The sequence below is a fragment of the Lates calcarifer genome, linkage group LG20 (genome assembly GCF_001640805.2).
Source record: "Lates calcarifer isolate ASB-BC8 linkage group LG20, TLL_Latcal_v3, whole genome shotgun sequence".
In the NCBI taxonomy this organism is placed as follows: Eukaryota; Metazoa; Chordata; class Actinopteri; family Centropomidae; genus Lates; species Lates calcarifer.
The window spans coordinates 2154386-2178152 of record NC_066852.1 but is presented as its reverse complement, the minus strand read 5'-3'; the positions used below and the strand labels follow the sequence as shown (position 1 = coordinate 2178152).

The following is a 23767-nucleotide window of genomic DNA, read 5'->3' as shown; positions in this document are numbered from 1 at the left end:
GTTGCCCCTGGTGACCTTCTCCCCAGCAGTTTCCCCCAACACTTCCACCAAGTACTATCATACCAGCTGGCAGTCCCTGTGGTGTGTCCTGAATCTGCTCTGGAGTCTCTCTCCAGTCATTTATATCCTGTACACACTCTGTATGGGCACCCATACAGGAGCATTCACATTTTTATTGTCGGTCTCTTCTCAAAGGTGCTATATGTCAGTTTTTGCTATTGCTAGCGTCAGATCAGAGATAAACAGTATCAAAGTTTATAACTGAACTCTTTTCTTCAGGCCAGCATGTTGCCACGTCACTGCAGCTAATACATTTTACTGTCTCTCATCTCACAATCACTTCTACCTTCATTCATCAGAGTCCTGAAATAAATAAGGCTCCCTCTACATACAGTAGTTGCTTTCCACTCACCTGGATGTGATAAGATGCATTTTAATGGAGAGAATTCTTAGAAGAATTCCAGTTTCTTCACACCCAGCAGCATTTGGCTCTGGTGCCTCAGAAGTGGAGTCAGAAATACCGGTTCATAACCCAATGCTAACAAAACAACATTCTCCAGACTTTGGCTGCACCTTGACATCCTGCCCGTCGTTATCACTAACAGGGAAAGAGACAATGCACATCCATAAATCCAACACTCATTTCCAACTAGCTTGAGTTAATGGCAAACCCTGCTTTAAATCAAAGTGTACTGAGACCAAAAGGCTTGCAGCACTGGTAAACACCAGCAGTGGCTTTTTCTAAATCCTCAAAGCACCTACAGACTAATCCAAGAAACACTGAAGAGACATGTCAACCACAGCAGCCCCAACGATATCCAGAGCCGCAGGATTTCAGGATCTCTTGGCGCCGTGCCACAGTGTGTGTTCCTGTAGACTCAGATACAGTTTTTTTCATGTTACTCTTCCATGCTGCATACAGAGACTCTGTTTACTGTTACTGTTCTGTTGAACATATTTAATCACATGTACTGCATGTTTGCAGGTTTGTTTAGTCTGGTGAATCCTGTTATTGGCTGTTGCATAATAGTCCCAATGTGATCATTAATCAAGTAACATTACAATTAATAAATTGCACTTTTTTCTGAATTGGTTTTAATATGTAAACAGCTTATGTTACAACAATCAATCCAAACAATTCATCTGTTTACTTCTAAGTAATTGTCCCCTTTAATTTAAGTGTTTTATTTATACATCCATATATTTTTGTACTTACTTTTTTATTGTTTATTACTCCTCTGGTTTTGTTTCTGTCTTATTACTTCTGCCAAGGAAGTTATGTTTTCACCCATGTCTGTTTGTGTATTTGTCAGCAGGATAACACAAAAAGTACTGAACCAATTTGCACCAAACTTGGTGGAGGGTTGGGGCACGAGCCGGGGAAGAACCCTTTAAATATTTTGGTTTACTGGGGCAGATCCAGGAATTTCTGATCGCAGGTTGAAAGACTATGAGCTGCTGGAAGCCTGGCAGAACTACCAGTGTATATATTTTCAATATCGTCAATAATGACTGTAAATAATGTGTTAATTATCCGTAATTTACGCACACTTTCTCCCTTATCGTGATATCCGACTTAAGAGTCCCAGTGAGAAGTCAACTTTATGTTGTCCCTGTACTCTGCAGGACTTGTCTGAGAACCAGAGAAAGACAGGCAGACCATGCAGGACACTGCTGTTCGAAACAAAAGAGCTCAGTTTGCCCCCACCAATTCTACCAATTACCAGGACCCTTCCCCCGCCTAATCCTGACCTCTGCTCTTTGATGGGCCCCACTTTTCTCTACCCCCAAGCACTGACATTCCACAAGTCAGGTCAGCCCTTTGTCCTCAAGAAATTAAGGTGAAATTAAGGTGGTGTGCTTCCCATCCTACATCCTCTGACCTGTTAGACCAGCAGAGACAGAGACAGTTTTAACACTCAGAGAAATGTTTCCCCGGGCGATGGGAACTGCTGCAATACATTTAATTTACTTTCAAAGTGTGTCACTGTGAATACAAAGAGGCTTTTATTTTGTACAGTATTACTTTCTGTGGTCCCATAACTTTGAATAGCATAAAAAAGTTTTCCAGTTATTACTTGTGGAAAGTGTGGTAAACACTCCAGTTGTTGGCAAATAAGTTTGTAAAAATCACCACATAAATTGCATCTCCTCTTCAGCTTTTTCCCTGACTGCCCTACTTGTTGCAACCTTTCAGCTCCCTTCTTCTTTTACCTGCAGAATGAACAGGCTGCACATACAGGGATTTTTTTTTACTCTGTAACAGATCAGTGGCACATGGAAACATGTTGAGGTAGGCAAATAAGAAAAAAAAAGACAGGAAATGATCTCACAAACACTCCCCCCTCTATCTGATTGCTCCCATTTTCCAGTTACAGACAGAAAAAGAGTGAGTAATGCCTTCTGCTGCTTTTCAGTCTGCCCCACAGTTCTGCTCATGGATTTACAGTAGACTCTGCACACACAAACACACACAGACACACACTGAGGCCATTACACTGTGGATGTCTGCTTCAGTGCTCCGCAGGCTCCACATGGTCTTCATTTCCCAAATAAAAAGCGTAAACACTTTCATGCAATAACAAGACGAGGCCTTGTCTTCAAGTGCAGTGACATGATGAATGTATTTCACTGATGCTTTGTGTATTCCTTTTGTTCATTATGAATGTCTTTCACGATATATCAGAAGCACTGGTATTTAAAATTAAAATCAGCAATAACATCACATATTGCTGTAGTTAGGAGGTAATTTCATTGAGCAACAGACTCAACATAAGTGAAAAAAGAACCCTTATATATGAAACAGAAAATAACTCACAACCCTTTGATCTCTGCATGTAATTACAGTCTTCATAATTATATTTCAGCTCAATGTGAGGTGAATGACTAAAATGAGCCCCGAGGCCTCTTCAGAATCAGTGGCTTGAATGCTGGCATGGCGAGAAGATAACCGAGGCGGTATGGGATTAGGTTGTAGGAGTTCCTAAATTAGAGGCTGAAGAAATACTTGCGTCAAGATACCATCCTGCTGGGACAAGTTCGGGATGCAAACATTAGCAGGGCTGTCTAGAAATATGTGAAATCTAAGTGAAGTCATCTGAGCAGAGTGAGTAAATATGTTGTGCATATTAGAGTCAAACGAGTGGAAATTACACAGTTGCTCTGACTACCTCTACCTGATAGCTGCAGTTATATGAAAATGAAGGTGCTGTGTGTGTGTGTGTGTGTGTGTGTGTGTGTGTGTGTTGGAGGGGGCGGAAACAACAACAGGCGTGGCAAATAAGGTTGACTGAGGTAAAATTATTTGGTTGAAACTTGAGGAATCCAATTGTAGGTCAGTGTTTTGGTGCCAAATGTGTTGATTTTTTATTTATTTATTTATTTATTTTTGCCTGTGATAAAAATACATTTGCCTTCTTTTTTAAACGACATGTAGGCGCTGACCAGATGCAGGCATAAATTTAAGACCACAAAGTCGTGTGTTGCCACTTCCTCTGGTTTAACAGTTAAATGAGCGAGTGCAGAGATGATAAAGTTCACCTCAAACGTCTCAGGGAGAAGAGGAATAAGTTGTTTGGGGAATCTAAGATGAAAGGTGTCTTTATTAATTAACAGGGACAACACACCTGGAGAAATACCACATTTAAAATCAGCTACACCTGAGATAGGAAGTAGAGACAAACTCTGGCACCTTATCAGTAGAAGAAGTATCATTTTTTTTGTCTTTGCATGTGCAGGCATTTGTGTTTATATATATCATCACAATTATCTGCAATTTAGACTTTACTTCAGATATGGATCTTGTTCAGTGCCTCGTCAGCTTTGGAAAATTGTGCTTTTTCGACAGATAAGAAATCAGAATCACCTTATTAGAAGCTGTATCTTAATGCTTGCTGTGTAGTAGGTTTTCACACAGTGTTGTATCTACACACCACACCCATTACTCTCTGATAGACTTACAAATCACAAAGCAGCATATTTATTGCTCGGCCTATCTATCTATGACAGGATTTCTTTCCCCTTTTCTTTGTGATAACCAGTGTCACCTACTGATTGACCTCAATTTCCTTATCATTACCTCTGTGGAAAATGTAGTAATCTATGGATAGGTGACATTTATCCATTCAGAAATGTAAACTATTATTTAGGTTTAAGAGATTTACAGTAACATCCAAACCACAGAATAACATTTGAATGTGTAAAATGGATGTTCAGCTCTCAGGTTGTGCAGGTATGTTTCCTTAATAATTAACTTCATGCAATGTGCTTAATTCACACGTTGCTCGTGAAAAGTGAAAGTGTAAGCACAGTTGAGCAGGAACACATTTCGTTACAAGTGTTAAATTTAGAAAGGAGGAGTGGCCGCATGGCTTTCACATCGTCACATATAGCCCCTTTTTTGCTTGTAATTTGATACTCCGTTTCTGCGGAAAAAGACCGCCAAGACAAAAGATGCAGTCCGTAGGCGCATGTTTACAAACTTTTACAATCCATCCACACATTATTCAGCCGTCGGCTTAGTCTAGGAGATTCTTATGACTCGCACAACACACCACCACTTACATCCATTGTTCAAAATGCCGGTGAAAAATCAAACTGATGGGTAGCGGAAAAAAAGATATTTGGTCTCATAGTGCAGCGCTTTAAAAACAATTGGCCAATCAACGACGAGATACACAGTAGGTAGGACGTGTTTCCGAGATTGACAAGATTTTCGTCCAATCGAATCTTCCAGCGGTCGACATTGTCCAATCGTCTGCGAGCTCGAGCCGCTGTATCCAACGAGAGTGGATTTTCAACGAGGTCGAGAGAAAAGCGGAGACGGGCAGACATCATTTCTCTCTCAGCGTCTTTGGACTATACACACGAAGGCAAAGAGCCAGCAAATAAAAAAAATCATTTCCTAAATAAGAATATAATTATCTAAATTAATTCACTAAATTAGCCATGGCCGACACAGCTGTTGACACGACCGCCACTGCAGAGGTTACAGCCAAGGTGCGTTTCATTCAGTTTTTTTCCTTTCTGTTGAACCGTCGTGTTAAAAGATTTGGGGAACTTTTCTAAGTTGTTGTATTATTTGTGTTAACAATTGGTTAAGCTACCTTCGCTTAAACAACAGTGTTTTATCATTCGACGGTCGTAGCAAACGTTACCGTTGACGTTACTTCGTGTAAGTTAAAACAGTAATTGTGTTTTACCTAAATGACGGTTATCTTGTAATGTCACCTGTCGACAGCCGCGCGCCTCCGAGGTGATGTATGAGAAATTAGGAGCTAAATGTTGTGCCCGGAAAATCAAACGTATGTGATGTGGTTAGCTAAAAAATGTGTTGTTGAGCAGACAAAGCGGTAGAAACGGTACAGCTGGTGGAGCGGAGCTGCTGCTGCTGTGGGCGGGAAGCCACAGTAACGTTAACGTTACATTACATTACCCGCAGCTTTGGATCGAAATGTCCAACATTGTTATTATTATTATTATTATTTTAAACACAGTCTTCATTTAATTCCACTTCATCTCCGAAATTAAGAGCTTTCTTTTAATGAAAACCAGACGCTTGGCACTTCACAATAAACTCTCCGCCGAGCGTCACCATTGATTAAAGGACGTGCTTTTATTTTGTAGGAGCTGAAAGAGAAGAAAGAAGTAGAAGTGGAGGAGGAGAAGAAGACCGACAACGGGGACGCACCTGCCAATGGCACAGTGAGTTTGGAGACGAGGACCAGCCTCATGGCCTTTTGTCTTAGCACCCCTCATCATGCAGGTGTCGCTGCACCCGCCTCCTCCCCCACCTCCTCCTGTTCAGCTGCTCTCCATACTGTGCTTTGTTTGGGTTGTGAAATGGCACAGATGTTAGTTAGCAAGCCTTTGGACGTCTCCATTGGTTTCTCTAGTCTGAGGTTTCCCGGAGCTCCGTAGCTAATCCTCTGGGGAGGTAATAAGAGCTCCATACTCATGCCTTTTTTAAGTGTTCCCAGAGGAGGCTGTAGATGTAAAAGTCTGGGAGGATTATTTCAACTATCCTCCATGTTTTTATATCTTTTCTCTCTTTTTGACATATTGTCCACAATCCCTACAGTTTTTGGCATGACATGAACTGACATCTGCCTCTTGTCTTTACAGAACGGTGCTGATCACAGTGACAAAGTGGAGGAAACTGCAGAGGAGGAACACAAGAACGGAGATGGTGTGTTCATATAAAGCAGTTTTTCTGTTTCTGAAAGACTTGAGCAGCTGTTTCTAAAAAGTTTCTGATTCGCCTCGTGAATTTTGTTCCAGTGCGTGGGCTTGACTTCAAAATTCAGTTTTGCTTTTCAATGAAGTAAATCCCTTTTTGTTTTTATTACACTGAAAGTAAAGGATGGGTTTTCTGAAGTGACAAACTGTCCTTTCAGGCAAAGCAGAGGAGGCGCCCCCTGCTGAGGAGACTGATGCACAGCCGGTGAAGCGTGCAGCTGAGGAGGAGGAGGTGGGTGCACACAATTTTAATCACTTATGTGTTAACTATTCCTGTGAACTTTGAATCTTTGCTAATGTGTGAAATATTTTCTTGCTGTCATTAGGAGAAGGTGGAGACAAAAAAGCAGAAGACAGAGGAAAATGGAGATTCAAAAGAGGCAGAAGTGGAGGCCTAGATCCTCTGCCCTGCTACTCGTTTGCAGCACTGTCCTACCAGCCTGGTCAACATCGTGTTGTAGAGCTTGTGCTTTCTGTATCTTTGAGAGAGATTTCTTTTTGTTTGCTCCCATGTTATCACATTGCACTGGAGTCCTGAAACATAGTGGCCCTGCATCCTTTTTTTTATGAAATGTTATTTATTGGTCTTTAAAATGAGCTTTTTTTCTACTTGTACAAATTGGGCCACACCATTAGATCAGTTTTTTCTTTTTTTTTTAAGTTTTATATCAGTATGTTAGAAGCACAATCTCTATTATCAGTGCTGACCAGATGATTCATACATACAGGCAGCTGCTCACCTCCTCCAAGGCTCATGTTGACCTCTCAGATTCACTTAAAGGACCAAAGATAAGTTTTAAGCAGGGGCTAATGGACAGTTGTTAGCATTATTAGTTGAGGCATAATTTTTTGTGTTGAGCTGCTAGTTAATCCTTGGCTTGGCTGCCCTGTTAACATAACAGATGGTGCAAATGAATAAAGGGGCTCTGTCTTGCGCCTCCTTGATAAGACTGCTTGACCCTGTTACACGGATGCAGGGTTTTGCAATGTTAATTACCCCCTCTTAAATCTTAAAGCTTTGGTCATTTGTTCTGTATGCATTCCACGCAAGTTTGTACCATTTATACTTTGTTTTTTCTTACGTTTTCACGAGTTTTATGTTATGGCTGGGTAGCCCAGTTCTGTGTCCAAGATTGCCTTTTTCAGAACCAGAATGACATTTCGGTTACTTCAGCCACTGCTTTGTATATTCTGATTAACAAATAAATTGTCTTTTTACTTAAGTATATCTATTTTGTGTGTATGTTACCTGATTGTAGAGCAGCAGTGCCTTTTAAAACCATGGCTTTATAAGTAGATGATGTCACTTGACCCAATTTTTCTTAACATGGAAAATGGCTGGCTTAGATGCAGGAAGGAGCAGGAATAATCTCACTCTCTTGGTAATGGAAAAGAGTGCACAGAATCAATGGATTGCGGTCTTGTGTCTCTCGGCTCCCCCATGTGGTGAACACAGGGATAGCAGAACATTTCTGCTAAAGCCAACTGGGGGGACAGTGAAATCACAATAATAACTGACACAGGAGTCCAAAGTGGCAAAATGGTCATTTTAGTTTTAACTGAACCCTGAATAAAAGTAGCTTTTACAGTAACACTGCTAATATTGAGCAACAGGTGGTACCATTTAACACAAAAACTCCAATGTGTTTTGTTCTTTTTTTCTTATCAAGCAAGCTGCAACAGCATGATCCATACAATTACAGTTTCCTCAGAAACGTTAGCATGGCGTGCATCCAGTAGTCCAGGAGGCTTTAAGTAGGCAATTATTGACATTCTGCTGAGGCAGCAATTATGACCGGCACCATAACGTTGTGGCGCCCGAGTGTGTGTGAGCCAGTCAATGAAAACATCACAATGAAAGGCTTAAAACATGTCGTATACTGAAGTTTACCTTATGTTAAAGCCCTGAAGTCAGGTGTGATGCCCGTGTTGAGGCTGAGCAGACAAAGCATACTGTTTGCCATGGCACAACAGATGTAAAAAATTAATTATCTGTACCATTTCTGATGGAGATGGCTTCTTCTTCGGGATGGAAAAGGAGTAATACTTCCTGTGAGGAACTTGGCTAACAAATGAAATAGTGAGTTGATGGGCCGAGCGTGGTGGAGCAGAAGCCTACTACCTTAAGCATGCACCCTAATGATGACAATAAGTACTTGCTGCTGGCTCTGTGAACCCCCTCCCCTCCCCACAGTCTTTTTTCCTTCACTGTTGTCCACCTTCGGGGTTACCCCATAGCTCACATGAGTCTTCTCTCTGTTTGCTGTTCTTCTGTTTTGTTCGGTTTCCGAATGAATGCCGATTCACACCCCAGTTTCAACTTCTCCTCTTCCTGATAATGACAAGAATCACTGTCATTATTACAATGGTATGGCCAGGAGCAGGGTGACAGCTCACAGGGCTGTCCATGGCTTAGTGAGGGCCCAGACAGAACATTTTTTTGCCACCAGTACACATTTCTCTGTGTTTTTGAAAGTTTGTGTTCGAGCTTGTGTTTACATGTGCGTGTCATCCTATTAGTCACGGCTTTGTGCTGATTAAAGTAATTAATTGGCATTGTATTCATACCTGGGGCTCAGTTAAGAGTCACCTGGCGCTAAACTGTGAAATTTGGGGGGAATAGCACACTGGTTAAGTCTCATTAATGACCAGATTGTGTGGAAAGTGATGTTAAAATGTGAACAATGTGAAGCCTTTCAAGACTGTGATTAAGCACTGTTTGGCTTCACAGGAATATTAAGTGTGTTTTTGCTAAATTACGCCAAAAGAGCTCTTGAATTAATGGAGTGGCATTTAACAGTGAGGGTGTGTGGTCACTGGCAGCACATTCATTTAGTCAGAAAAAGCCTGCCTTACAGTGTGATGCTAATATGCTAACTCAGAGAAACAGGCAGGTAGACATTCCCTTGGCCATATGACCAAAAAACAAAACATTAAACACAAGGCTTTGAGAGATTACACTGCAGCTCATGCAGACGTTAGGCAACTGATAAAAAGGAAGAAAAAGAGGGGGAAAGCCGTGGTTAGCCTGCATGTAGTGATCGACATTTCTATGCTAAAACACAGACAAGCAAGAAAAGATGATGCAAGATTTTACAGCAAAGAATCAGACACAAGAACAGCTTATCCAGACTCAAAGAGGTCACTCACACACTCATCCATTTTCACCCACGATTCATTCACACATTCAAAAGTTAGGAAAAAATGCAGGGGCACACACACTGTATGAACACACTGGTCATGTATACACATATTAGAGCAGTGGCCAATGTCTGTCTGTCTGTCTGTCTAGCTCTGAGAGGAGCAGTGCTGATTACTGTGAAACAATATATGGAGTTGTGCTGTACAGTGTGCGGCAGGATGTAAAGTGTGTTTGTCCTATCGGTGCTGTGAAGGTCAACACACTAAGCGACAGAGTGACTGAGTGTGTGTGAGTGTGTGTGAGTGAGCGTGTGAGGTAAAGTAAATTAAGAGGCTTCTCTAAATGTGCACCAACAGTGGCTGGGTCTCGCTTTCGGGGGGCTCACCCTCAGGGGGGGGCAGCTGGTACACCACGCAGAGAGAGGAGTACAGGCAGCCCACGAATGACATCAGGCTTGCAAAGTACATCACTCCCTGGGCCCCACCCACCAGTGAGGTCAGAGGTCCCATCGCCACAGAGACCAGGATCTGAGCCAGGAAGTACTGGCAGCTGAGCAGAGAGATGTCCACCCCCATCCCTCGCCTGGTCCCTTCCTCTGATGAGCCGCAAAACTGAGCGAGACACGGGGGGAAAAGTTTGTAAATCTGTATCACAAAGTGTCAATTATTTCATTTTGATGGGAAATAGGCTTATGTGCTCTCTTGCTGAGAGTTAGACGAGAGGATTTCTACCACTTCTATGTCTGTACGTTAAAGATGAAGCAACCATCAGCAGTGGATTAGCTCACAAAGATCAGGACAGTTAACCTGGCTCTGTAAGGTTAAGCTAACCAAACCGTAATCAGAATCTGTAAAGCTTAAGAAACAGTCCTGTACGTGTTGTTTAGGTTTTTGCAGAGACAAGATTTCTGATGTTAATTGGTGAGTCTAAGAGGTGTCTGTGGATGTTGTTACCTTCGGAAAGACCAGCCAACTGTTTCCAGTCTTTATGCTAAGCTAAGCTAGCCAGCTACAGGTAGCTTCATATTTAGCAGAAGATATGAGAGCAGTATCAATCTTCTCGTCTATCCTTTGGCAAGATAGAATAAGCAAATTTCCCAAACTGCTGAGGCATTATTTTAAATTCTAAAGATACAATCAGCCAATCACATATTACTTTGCAAATGCTAGTTCCAGCACGTATCTAGAGACTGACCTGAGGGCTCTGGTAGTATTCACACAGCAGAGAGTAAGGCAGCGTGCATAGAGAGGAGAAGAGCACCCCATAGGTGACACAGAGAGAAAGTACCACATAGAGGTTGGTGGATAGTGTGGCGAGGCCTGTGCCCAAACCAAACGCCAAGTAGGCAAAAAAATATAGAGTGCGAAGAGAGAAACGCTCCTCCAGTTTCTCTAATATGGCTGCAGGAAACAGAGAGAGAGCAAATACAAAGTGTAAGGAAGACAAATCACTGTGCAAATCCAACCAGAGTAGGAAATTACTCTTCCTGGGGCAGAGCAACACTGACACCCAGGCCCTGATGTAATTATGAGAGTTGCTTACCTGAGTAGAAAGCAGCACTGAATGCATAGATGCACATGCCCCAGCAGCCCATGCTAACACCAGCATTGTAGCGTTGGTAAGCTTCAGAGTCGTGGGGCGCTTTGGGGTCTCCTTCAAACACAACCTCCCCCATGAAGTCAGTGTAGAAGAGCAGCATGCCTTCAAAAGACAGCCAGCCTGCAGAAAAGAAGAGTGTTAGTTCATTTTAAAAACAAAAAAGGGATTTTTTAGTGAGCTGAATTTAAATGGAAATGATTTTTCTCACCCAAAAAATGATTAGTGCATAAACTCCGCAGAGAGGGAGGCATCCTGTAGATGGCTATACACAGCAGCTTCATTGACATTTGGGATTCTCCTGTCTCCACATTCTCGCTCAGATCACTCTCATAGCGCACCCCATTCAGCAAAATGTTTGCAACCTTTGTCAGACAAAAAAAAGAGACGGGCAATGTGTTCAAAAACTGCTGTGGTGGCTACTGACTAAACAGCTTCTGACATTTTCAAAATATGTGTCTGACCTGCTGGCTGAAGGTCACTGTTCTCCTTCGTCCATTCTCCAGCCCGACGATCTGCGTCGCCGCGGGCTCCTCCATCAGCGCGAGACTCTGGGGTCGCTTCAGGATACCAGCAGTGGATCCCCGATGTGACCCCGCACCAGCCTGAGCTTCGGCCGTCCCTGCCTGAGATGCTCCATGAGAGTGTGTTTCTCCATCAGGCTGGGGCGCCTCCGCATCCTGAGCTTCTCCACCCGGCTGAGACACCACGTCAGCCTGGGTCTGTCCCGCAGGATTGCTCCCTGCCCCCTGTGTAGACTCCTCAGGAGGAGGGGAGTCCCCCGGAGGCAGGGGCCCAGCGGTGGAGTTGGGGGCCAGGGCCTGTGGTGTCTGCTGACCTGTATAGCAGTCTATGAGCACACTGTCTATATAGGAGGTTCCTAACGAGGAAGCAAACTCATTGATGCCTGTGAGCGAGCTGTCCCTGCTTATAAAGCTGCCGTATTTTGGAGTGAGGGGGCTCAGGGGCGATATGGGGCTAGTGAGGCCGGGACAGAGGCATGGATCGGCACTGCAAGAGTGGACCAGATGGTCAGAGGGGTGAGATTTTGAGAAGTTGTAGCTATAAAGACCATCTTCGTCTTCCTCATCCAGTCCCAAAGCTGATCCTGGGGGAACGGGAGGAGAGGGAGGAAGAGGGAGAATGGGGCTCTTCAGATGGTTTTTGCTGGAGTTTTTGTTTGGCTGGCTCTTTGGTAAGGGCCGTTCAGGGATACTCATCAGAGTCATGGCTGTGGCGATCACCAAAGTGATACTCGTAAAGAGGTATATGACCCGCAGTTGACCCCCCATCGACCTTCCGAACTGTGTCTGGTCCCAGTTGATGCCACCCACTATGTAACCAAATCCACCTCCTAGTCCTGTATAAAAAAACAGACAAAAATACGACTTATTATTTAACCTTTTTCCAAGAGCTGCTGATTTCTTAAAGCTCAATTTCTGCTATTGTTCTCAGAGTATCTTAAAAGAATATTAGTTATAGTCAGCATCCTCTATCCTACCTGCATTCATACCCATGTTAAGCATTTCCTTACCTGCCAGCAGTGCATGGATGTTCAATCCCCGATCCTGGTCTTCTGGGCTGCACACATCCATCATGTAGGCATGGCTCGGGTTGTCGGCTGAATCAGCACTGAAGTCCATCAGGACCACACCACACACTGTCAGGACAATCCCCCACTTGTGATTTGACGCTGTGTCAGCCAGAACACCTCCGATGTCCCGTCCATTCAGCACCAGGGTCAGACCAACCAAAGCCCCTATAAAGGAGTAAAAGAGAAGGAACGTTTTTGATGTCAGTTTGACAGAGATCATTCTAAGTAGGGAAAAGGTTCCTGGAGATTGAAATATGTGGAAGGTAAAGGTTTGATCAAAGACGTTAGAGGAAACAAAGACGGCAGCACTTTTGGGTTTTTTGCTTCATATTATGGTCACAATATCTTGGCCTCCACTGCTATGATTTTAATCATTCTTTTATTAAATCTGTCTCCTGCAGATATCCCAACTTTACGGAAGCGCAGTGCAAAATCTCTAAAGTCATCTTACCTATTGCCAAAGCAAAAATGAAGGGTCTCCTTCGCCCAAACCGGGATGTACATCGATCACTCCATGCTCCAATGAGAGGCTGAACGAGGAATCCTTCAGGAGAGAGTCAGAGGCCGCTGAGTGAGTGCACATTATTGCTTTAAGTACAATTATCACATGTCATCTTCTTTCATTTGTTCGCTTACCCAGTATGGGGCTGATAAACCACACCAAGCTGTAGAATTGATCAGGCAGGCCCATCTGTAGAAGCACAGGAGTCACATAAGCTGTTTCCATGGCGTAACTAAATTCAATACCAAACAGGATGCAGCCATTAAAGAGCAGTTCTTGGAAGGTACGTCTCGGGGGAAGTTCACTGAGATCCAGCTGGTCCAGGGGGCAGGGCGTGTTAGGCGGCGGCGGCGGAGAGGGTCGTATCAGCTTCCGACGCTTTGGCTGTCTTTGGAAGTTGTTGGCTCGGTGACTGAGGTGCCGAGTGGTGGACGTTGGGAAGCTGGCAGTTTTGGGGAGTGAGCTCCTCCAGATACCTTCCTGAGCTGTGGATAATAACCTCCCCCCTGGACTGGCCAAGAGGGGGTCACTGGGGGTGCCCATACCCGGAGATGACATCTCTCTCTCTCAAGCCAGTTTACACTGCAGCATAAAAAAGGGCAATAAACACTGTAAACAAGTTAAAACTCAGATTATTTCAACTTGTTTTGGCTTGATTGTTCAATTTAGAGGTCAATCAAGAACACCACAATTTAGCTTAGTGAGCATGTGAGTAACTTAGTGCTGCTGATGGTCTGTGTAGTGCTACCAAGAGGACACTGCAGTCATCAGCAGACAGCAACGATGGCACAGCAACGACGGGCACGACGCACTGCAACCAATGCGCATGTTAGTGTTGTGCGCAAAAGCCCATGTGCTCAGCGTGGCTGACTACAGCAGGGTAGTATGCGGCACAGCTCTCATGAAGCCTGTTTCCATTTTAATTTTTCATGGAGGAAGCTCAGATCGGACACAATGGAGCCGCTGGGGGTTATAAAGATGGCTTTGAAGACACTTACAAGGATAACGCGCCACTGTCGCTCAAACGCAAATGAAACATTTGACCAATAGGCTACAGATCCTTTTTGTAGCCGCGTAATCGATCGATTACTTCTTATTTTATCTATTTAGCCTATTTATCTCTCGATATTTTCATCGACTTGACATTTGTCTCTTAAGGTGGCGACCACACAATCGACTCGGCTGTGTTAGAGGATGAAGAAGGCGTGCAAATTGAAACGTGAAAGATGATAATTACCTTACCGGGGCGGCTCGTCATTTATTGCGACTGTGTAGGTAAACAGAGCAACCATTATGATTTATACTAAAAAAAAACCGTAGGATGAATTACAGAAGTCATGGTTGCTTTTTTCTCTTTTTTTGTTTTTCCTTTGATGCAGTCATCCCCCCGCTCTCTCTCTCCTCCGTCCCTTCTCCTTCCCCCTCTTCTCTTCTCCCCCCCTCCGCCTCTTCCTCCCGGTCTCTCCCGTGACGTCACGCCCCTCCCTGCAACATCAGCACCGCTGCAAAAACACATCTGTCTATCTACACATCCATCCTCTGCATCCTCTCAACCTATAAATAGTGTACGGGAGGTCAGAATCTCACAGTGGTTGAACGTGGGTCATTTACTGAAGAACTGGAACTGTACTTAGGTGCAGTTTTGTGGCACTTGCACGTTTTTCTGGCAGATGCTAGCTACCACCCTGACCAGCTACAACACTAAGATGCTGCTCATATATTGATGAATCTGTATTAACATCCATTATCATAATATGACAATCAATGGCCACTGTTCTGCAGAGCAGGTACTTTTATTTTGATACTTTAAGTACATTTTATCACTGATACTTCTGTGCTTTTACTTTAGTTTTTTTTAATGTGCAAGAGTTTTATTCATGGATTATGATATTTTCACATTGTTGTAGTTGCAGTAGCAATTTATTTGTAATTCAGCTGAAGATAAGAGAGTGTTGTGTTTGGGTGAATCTAGTAATTTATCAGTCAGGTTATTCAAATAACAGAACAAATGCTTGTTTAATTTGTGCAGTTTATGGGTTGTGATCTGTTAAAAGATGAACTGTGTTGATGCACTTTCTTTGGTGCAGATCTTCTCCATCAGTGACAGTGAAAACAGGTGTGCATGATTAACGCCATGATTAATAGTGAGGGACAAACTGTCAGGGTGTAGAAGGTGAAAAAGGTCAAATAGAACGTTTTCACAGCAGACAGTTTAACTTGACACAGTAAAAAAGCAGCATTTTTTAAACAGTGTCTCAGCTCCATCAAATGCTTCAGCCATGACAGTGAATCAGCCTCATCATGCACAATGCAAGGGCCATGAAACTAGCTCACCTCAGAGGAATGCAGTCGTTTTATAAGTAACCAATTACACCTGTTCCTTTCCTCCTGGAACAAGTGTTTGCTGTGAAAAAGGTCTGTCACTCTGCAGGAAATACATTTGATGTGTGTGTGTGTGTCCATGGACAAGCTGAATATATATATCTATATCTATAGTCAGATGTCTGTTACATACAGGTGCATCATAATAAAGATACACGAAGATAAATATTTAATATATAAATATGAAGACGGCTGTATTTTTCCAGGAGCTTAATTACATCAGAAGTCATAGATGCCTCATTTTATTACATAAAGTACATTAGGATGGACTGGTCCCTGCAGAAATAAAGTGATTTTAGGGCCACCTCTGATAACAGGCTCATCGTGTCTAATTGACTTGCAGTAAGATAATCTGGCCAGCAGGTTGTCCTGCTCGATACAGGAGAGGTCTCTGAGGCGTGATGTAAGGAATTCATTGTAACTGAACCAACAGGATGATGTGTGTGTGTGTGTGTGTGTGTTTTTTTTTTTTTTTTCCTTCACTAAATTATATCTGTTTTGTTTAATGCACATATATGGAAACATGACTTTGTAGGCTAAAATGTAATCATGGAGTAGCAGTATAAAGTGGCATAAAAAGGAAATATTCAATTAAAATAAAAATACCACAAAATTGCACTTGAGTACTGTTGGTTGAGTAAATGTATTCAGTTATTTTCCATCTTTCCATTTGTTCTTGAAGCAGACAAAAATGGCTTTCTCCAGGGTTAATATGAGACAGACAGCTGGGCCATGCCACACAGCTATAAAAAGCAGAGCTGAGAGATGGAAGAGAGCAAACAGAGGCCATGTCATAAATGTAATTAACTTTGAGCTCTCCTACACCACACACCTTATGCAACCTGCTTTATGAAAAACGGAACCTTTTCAAACGTTCAGTCACCGCTTTGAGTTCATGTTAAAACTGTAGAGACAATTGTTCGTGCGTAGGAACAGAAAAAAGTGCACTTAAAGAAATAGCTGCCGTTTAGAACGTCAATAAAATACACAGGGTTTGATTGTAGTAGTGAGATCCACGTGTTTACAGCTGCTCTCGCTAAACCCCGCCTCCGCTCTTACACTGCGCGCTGTAATTGGCTGATTCCTCAGCAGCAGCAGAATGTGATTGGACGGCAGCGTTCGGTGGGCGTATGAGGAAGTAGCTGTTTTGCAACTGTTGTACAAGCGTTACATATTTACTATAAGATAATACACGGTGGATAGGCTACATTGTCTTTAACTTTGTCCGCTCGGTGTGGTAGAAAATGGCGAACGTCGACCTCGCTCAGGTTGGAAAGAACTTGCTGAAGAACGCCGAAACTGGAGAGGTAAGCCATGAAGCTGTGAGCTTTACTCTCAGATATACTCTGTAAGTGTATGTTCAAAGGTGTTCTCTATTAATGTAAGTGGCAGGTTGACTTGTTCCCTCAGAGACCGGTGTTTCCTGCTGAGAATCACTGCATTAAACCTGCCATTACCTCTCAGCAGTCACATAATTGTTGTGAAATGACGCCCCGCTGTGACATAATGATGATCTGATGGGATTACATGAGAATATGAATCATGATACTGCACTGTTTGAGTCTATGATGTATGGTTTCATAACAACTACAACTCTAACACTTCACATTTCCATAAGTATTCAGACTCTTTGCTATGCGTGCCATTTCTCTTGATTGTCTTTGAGATGTTTCTACACCTTGATTGGAGTCCACCTGTGGCAAATTACGTTGATTGGATGATTTGGAAAGACGCACACCTGTCTATAGCTTACATTGCATAACAGGCAGACTGTGGGAGAAGGGCCTTGGTAAAATAGGTGACCAAAAACCAGGGATGAACAGCAGAGATCTTGTTTGGAAATGTTAGAAACAGAAGAACTGGGGTCTGGAGGAAACCAGTGCATCAACTGAGCACTTACTAAAGGGTCTGAATACTTATGTCAGTGAGACAATAATCAACAGATGAACTGACATTTAAAAAAGTTCATTCAATAGTATTTCCCTGTTTGTGTTTCAGAGTGTGGAGCTCCAGTCTCTGTGGCAGGACCAGCCCGTGGTCTTGTTCTTCCTGCGCAGGTTTGGCTGTCAGGTGTGTCGGTGGACGGCGTCAGAGATCAGCAAACTGGAGCCGGACATGAGAGCCAGCGGTGTGGCACTGGTGGGCATCGGACCAGAGGAGTTTGGGGTGAAGGAGTTCACGGACGGAGGGTTTTTTAAAGGATGTAAGCAGCACTTACACTTCTCACAGAAATGATTTTTGTCTTGTGGTCCAGTTTTTAAAAAATGACAAATATGTGGAGCTTTTATAAAAATGGAAAACACATCCTGTCACACAGATGCAAACGGTTTGCACACTGCAGGCTTAATTGGTCCATTTTCTCTCTGACTAGTCATTAATTTTAGAAGTTATTTTGAACGTCACATTACTTTTTATGATGGAAAATGATCCAACTGCATAAATAAACCACAAAAGACCAACGTTTATTGCATCATACATCTATTATGGCCCAATCCTTCAATTCTTAAACTGCCATGATGGACAAATTACATTTATTTCCTTGTGGTTTTGATAAAATTCAAGCGTCTCCCAAATGAGTTGGATTGTAAATAATCATCGATCTTCTCTTTAAGCCATTTACGTGGATGAAAAAAAGAAAAGCTACAAGGATTTGGGCTTCAAGAGGTGAGTTCAGTAAATCCATGTTCCTCAGATGTAATGGAGAAGTTGTTTGATTTATGTTAATGAGAGGTTGCTGTGACCATGATTTGAATCGCTGTCGTTTGTTAAAGATGATTAGATGCTTAATACAATAAGAATAATATTCTTTAGAGCTGCAACAATTAGTCGATTCATTGATTAAGAGATCAAGAGAGAGATTCAGAGAGAGAGAAAAACGTTTTGATAATTGATTTATCAAATATTTGGTTCCAGTTTTTAGATGTGAGGATCAGATGCTTTACTTTCTTTATGACGGTAAACTGATTATCTTTGGGTTTTGGACAGTTTTATATTGTATACACCAAGAAAATACAAATGTAATGAAAATAATTTGTTAATTGAAGCACTAATACACTTAACTTTGAAGTGATAGATTAACTTTGACCACTGATAAGATACTTTGTGATGATCTATAAATGTTCTTCCTGCTCAGGTACACAGCCTTGAGTGTGCTCCCTGCTGCTCTGGGGAAGAAAGTACGAGATGTAGCTGCAAAGGTAGATAACTTCATGGTTCATACTGTTTGTCCTGTGGTCACAGGAGTGAGGGTAAAGTTGCTGATACAGACTGACTCTGCTGTTTTCAGGCCAGCGCTGAAGGAATCCAGGGAAACTTCTCCGGAGATCTGCTGCAGAGCGGAGGCATGCTCATTGTGGCCAAAGGTACAGTTAATATACATCAGAGGGGGAGTATTAATAAAGGTCTGACAGAAGCAGTGATGGTTTAAAGCCCTAATAAACAGGGATTTCAGAGTGTAATTGACCTCGAATGAAGGCAAAGAAATGATGAAACTGCAGTTTCACAGTTTGTCCTCTAGAGGGCAGCGCTGCATCACTTCAGTGTAGGTCAGAGGTTCAGAATGACCTCTCCAAACCACTCCGCATTAAAGCTCTGCAGGGTTGCTGCCTTTCATTATTACTTTATTTTCCTGTATACAAAACAATGAATCTATTAATGTGCAAATTTTACTCCTGGATGGGGTTACAGCGTTTGGGAAGTTTATCTGCACGTGGGAGAGGATTTCTAACTTAGTGAAGCAGCATAGTCAAAATCACTGATTGCATAACAACATATAAAATAAAAAGCAGTTTTAGGGAGGGGTGGAATGAAACATACCACCATAGTAAGACTGTGGTGAGGCAGTTAGACCGACGTTCCCGTTTCAGTTTCTTTATTAGTGTGGCAGCAAGAAAGAAAAGTTGCACAAGTCCTTCACCGAAAGTGTGCTGACTCTCTGTGAGTGGGCAGCGACTCACTTTTATGGTGTGGTATGGCAGCATGACCGACAAAGAAGTCATCCTGTCCTGTCAGACTCCACATTTTAAAAAACCTTGGCTCCATTTTAAAAGTCCTTACTGGGAGAGTTCCAGCATCACTCCTTTATGAGCACCTGAAGAAGACTGAGGCTTAAATCAGAATGTTTTAGGAAGCAATTTAGTTCTTTAATACTCAGTTATTAAAGAGAGGCTTCGAGGTAAAAGCAGACTGCACTGGATATTTTTAGAGGACTGACATTTCTTTATTTCTCTTTTATTAGTAGATCCTGTATCACCAGCAGCAGCACCTGGATATGTAATCTGTGTTAAATGTTGAACTGAACTTTGTGCTGTATATTATTACTACTTTTATGTGTCGGCCTGAGTCATGAGTTCGCCAAAGCAAATTCGTTACAGTCTCTTACTGCTTTGGTTAAAGTCGACAAGCTGCTCGCTTTATGATACTTTGTGAATGTGTTTTGCTCTTCGAAGGTGGTGAAAAGGTCCTGATGCACTTCATCCAGGATTCACCTGGAGACTTTGTGCCTCTGGAGGATATTTCCAAGGCTTTGGGGATCTCGGCTAAAGTAACAGCAGGACAGAGGCCAGTGGTAAGAGGAAAATCCCATGATAATGACATCTTATGATGATACACATCACTTCCCCTCCCAGTGTTTTCTTTATTCCTCCTCCTCAGCTTCTATTGTTTTACTGATGCCCATGAGTGAACACGGCCACTTTCAAAAGGCTAAACAGAAAAGAAGCGAATGGTATTATTGTTTTTACTGAAGCACAGCGTTTTTCAGCCGACTCTGTTTTACGTCAGTAGTGACACATGCATCAGAGAAGCCTCTTCACACACAGTTTCACACTCATTACTCCATCTTCATGGTCTGTCAGTATCTGTGTTGCAGGCTCCAAAAACCTTGTAAAAAATTGTACTTAAAAACACTTTTCAAGCACAAACAGAGGAGTTACTGTACAGCGCTGGCAGCCTCACCGGAGATTTATGAAATGTATACTTTTCTCACAAAGACCATCATGTAGTGTCGTGCTCTATAGAATTAAATGTCAAGTATAACATGGAGAAATTAATAGGTTTAACATGCTGCGGATTACTGTTATTATTCTAAGAATAGAAAGTCTTTAGCATAGCACACAAGAGCCAGATATTAAAGCCTGATTTTTGGGATCTGAGAGTGAGTAAGATTGTCTCTGCCACAGATTATGAGCATGAGCTTTGTGCCTACTGGTTTTTAAACATAATGTAAGAAACTGCATTGAACTTTGCATTTTAACATGCACAGACAAGCTGATTATTACAGGGCAACATTGTTCAAAATTGATTACGAGTCATAAACGAAGGAATAAACAGCCTGTAATTGTCAAATATATCAAGCAAGAAAATGGATGCACAAGATGATATAAAGATCCAACGCAAAACAAAATGGGTGCTGAGAGTCAGGGGGCTGCAGATCATTTATGACCCAACATAAAGATATAAAAGTTTTTATCACATCATATCTCATGTCCAGAGAGGTTTGTCCTGTGATCATGGGGGCTTTTGACACACCCATGATGTACTGAAAACCAGCACATGGTGTTCGACACCCTCTCCTCCCGGCTCTGTTTCTCTCTTCCCACAACGCCCACCATGTCAGAGCTATAGCAGCGTGTACAGTCGACTTCCCCCATGACCTGTCTGAAGACCAGCCGCTGTCATCTCTGCGGGCTCAGGAACAGAATCGACCTTGTTTTCGAAGATCAAAGATGCGAGGAACAAGCACGAGTCACAAGCTAGCTGACATCCTCGTGTGGAGGAGGCCTTTGTGAACAGAGCGAGGTCGCTGACAGATAAATAAACTATTAAAAGAAGATAAAATTCTTATATATAATTTAGTCCCTAGAAAAAATGGTCACAATTCAGTGATCTTATTTAAACACTAGATGGATAAACATGTGATTACATTCATTGTGTGAATGAACTTGATCGATAAATCTGTTCTGACTTTGTTAAAATTCATCAGTTTTTATCAATTTATATACCTTTTTATATCAGAACTAATGTGTTGACGTGTAGCAGTGATTTCTGTTAAAAGCTATTTGACCTCTTTTTTTTTTTTTTTTTTTTTTAAAGCTAGGCCCAGATCTGGTTTTGTTGCTGCAGGATTTGTTGAATATGAATAGAGGCGTGTAAGTCAGTGCTGAGCCGCTCTGCTCAGATTGAAATATTTTTGTGGTTGCTTTCCAGCAGGTTCCAGTAGAAAAAAAAAAAAAATCACTGGTGGTCATTAATAGGCTGCAGGCAGTTTTCCAAAAATGGATTTTGGCAGCAGAAGAAGATGGAGACTGGTTCACCTTTGGCCCTTTTATCAAATGCTGAATTAGTACACAAAGGCACAGGAAGGCTGGGAAGTCAAAGTGTTGCCTTCACATCAAAAGCTGACATTGTTCAGAGGCTCACTCAGCTTTAACGCTCATGTTTTGTTGACAGTGGCTTTACTTGCTCATTGTGTGGGGTCGCACAGTGTGTGTGTTAAAGCTATAACCACAATAATGACTGTGAAGTCAACCATTTTCTTTCTTTTTAATTTTTTGTATATTTTCTTTTGACCTTTTTCAAACTGAACATGCAACATAACTTTGCCACAAACTGTAATAAAGTACAGAAATGATTATATAGCATGTTTGCATTTTACATTCTGAATAAGCTATTATAAAACTCAATTAACATTTACCTAAATGCACTAATTTGGGGCCTAATTTCACACCTAGTGACTCCAACCTGTACATGTTATGGAAAACGAGTCAGTAGCTCTGTGTAGAAGTAACAGCTGATTGATTTGAGCAGATATGAAACATAAATGTCCTGCAAGAAAGAAAAATATAGTAAAGCAGCTGTAAAATAAAATAACAATGTCCGGCGCTGCTTTTTGTCGGGCTGTCCTCCATCGCTAAGCAGCTGAAGAATGTGTGTGTGGGTGATAATGGGAGTGTCGAGAAGCGAAAGAGAGAGGAGGAAGTTTCTGTTTCAATCCAGAGTACAGGCTGCAAACTGTCATTGAGTCACACTATTGATCACGACCCTTATCAGCTCCCTGCAGATATATTATGACCATTTTGTCCTTTGGGTTTGTTGTAGTTGGGAATATGTGTAATTTAGGCCGTTTCCCCTCCTGGAAAGTGAACCTCACTCAAAGTTTTCCACACGGCAATCTGTAATTAAAGTTGTTAAATGACCGTTTTTGTTTTTATCAATATGTTCCAGCAAACTAGATTTGTGGGAGATTAGCTTGACTGCCAGTAATTGGACTTAGACCTAAAGTTTCAGTAACAAACACGCTGTAAATACTTTGTTCAAGCTCTTTATCTTCTGTTTAACCTCTGTGTCTTCTCTTGCAGTGCAATGATGATGTCTGCACACGATGAGGACGACGCCTGAACAAAACAACAACACTGTGGGAAGCTGTGCCTTTAAATTGTTCAGGTGAACACAAGCATTGCCAATATTACATCTACAGTGAAAGCTGCAGTGACATTCCTTTATAATAATAAATGCTATTAATTTTACATATAACTTACTTTACACTTACATACTCTGATTGTTTTATAATTGCATTTTTTAAATTTATATTTATTACATTAATTATTACTTTAAAACTAGAACTCCAAAACAGCCTAAAAACACGTCAGAAATTGAAGTGATCTCCAGGAACAGTGGGAATTCTGAGCTGCAACAAAAGTGTTTGTAACCACCCCTTTGACAGTTTGCAAAGTACTCACTCAGTCGAGCGTCCAAACACTTGTACATGCCACAATTATATATTTTTTCTTCTTTTTTAAGGTAATGAAATAGAAAGTAACATTGCAGCAACCCTAAAAGAGATCCACATTTTAGGGCTCATATGTTACAGAGGTTTGTTTTTACATTTTTCACTTTAATAATCAATAAAACATATTCAGGGGTGCTCAGTCTTTTCCATACAACTGTGTAAATGTACATAAAGAAACAAAGTGACTGTGTTACATCATGAATCACCTGATTATCTGCAATATATAAATCTTTGTTTGCTCTCTAGGACTAGTATTGACGTCTGTTAAGTGTCTTGACTATTATACATTTAGTTCCAGTATGTCTCATTAAAAATTGGTGCATAAATGTAACGGCTCAAACTGAAAGCTAATCCTGTAATGACATTTTTTGATCTCAATTGCTAGGCCACCACCACCAAGAGGCCCTGATTCTCTCTAACACACTGAATTAACATGAGCTGTAGTTTATATACAGTAAGAAAACACATTAAATCCCAAAACATCATGACTCATGTAGTGAAAAGTGCTTTTAAATAGAATTATTT

The 23767-nt window shown here is 41.9% G+C and overlaps 3 protein-coding genes across 4 annotated transcripts; 2 read left to right on the top strand and 1 right to left on the bottom strand.

The window, feature by feature from the left end:
* The first annotated feature begins 4793 nt into the window (after positions 1–4793).
* Positions 4794–7460, top strand: si:ch211-222l21.1 (prothymosin alpha). Its single transcript, XM_018700622.2, has 5 exons — positions 4794–4998; positions 5626–5703; positions 6124–6187; positions 6396–6469; positions 6564–7460. Exons 1-5 carry the CDS (start codon positions 4948–4950, stop codon positions 6633–6635), a joined length of 339 nt encoding a protein of 112 aa, XP_018556138.1. The 5' UTR covers positions 4794–4947; the 3' UTR covers positions 6636–7460.
* A 309-nt stretch (positions 7461–7769) lies between these two features.
* slc45a1 (solute carrier family 45 member 1) lies at positions 7770–16482 on the bottom strand. 2 transcript variants are annotated; one of them, XM_018700617.2, is made up of 10 exons: positions 14309–16482; positions 13206–13653; positions 13021–13113; positions 12510–12734; positions 11440–12335; positions 11187–11340; positions 10922–11098; positions 10574–10779; positions 9765–9990; positions 7770–8569 (listed from the first exon to the last, which is right to left on the bottom strand). In XM_018700617.2, exons 2-10 carry the CDS (start codon positions 13627–13629, stop codon positions 8541–8543), a joined length of 2430 nt encoding a protein of 809 aa, XP_018556133.1. In that variant the 5' UTR covers positions 13630–13653; positions 14309–16482; the 3' UTR covers positions 7770–8540. The 2 variants fall into 2 exon arrangements, with proteins under 2 accessions (XP_018556133.1, XP_018556132.1); XM_018700616.2 differs by having other exon boundaries at positions 7770–9990.
* Positions 16483–16568: 86 nt separating this feature from the next.
* prxl2b (peroxiredoxin like 2B) lies at positions 16569–23588 on the top strand. Its single transcript, XM_018700621.2, has 7 exons — positions 16569–16760; positions 17452–17656; positions 18066–18117; positions 18587–18650; positions 18740–18815; positions 19902–20020; positions 22812–23588. Exons 1-7 carry the CDS (start codon positions 16698–16700, stop codon positions 22836–22838), a joined length of 606 nt encoding a protein of 201 aa, XP_018556137.1. The 5' UTR covers positions 16569–16697; the 3' UTR covers positions 22839–23588.
* The last annotated feature ends 179 nt before the right edge of the window (positions 23589–23767 follow it).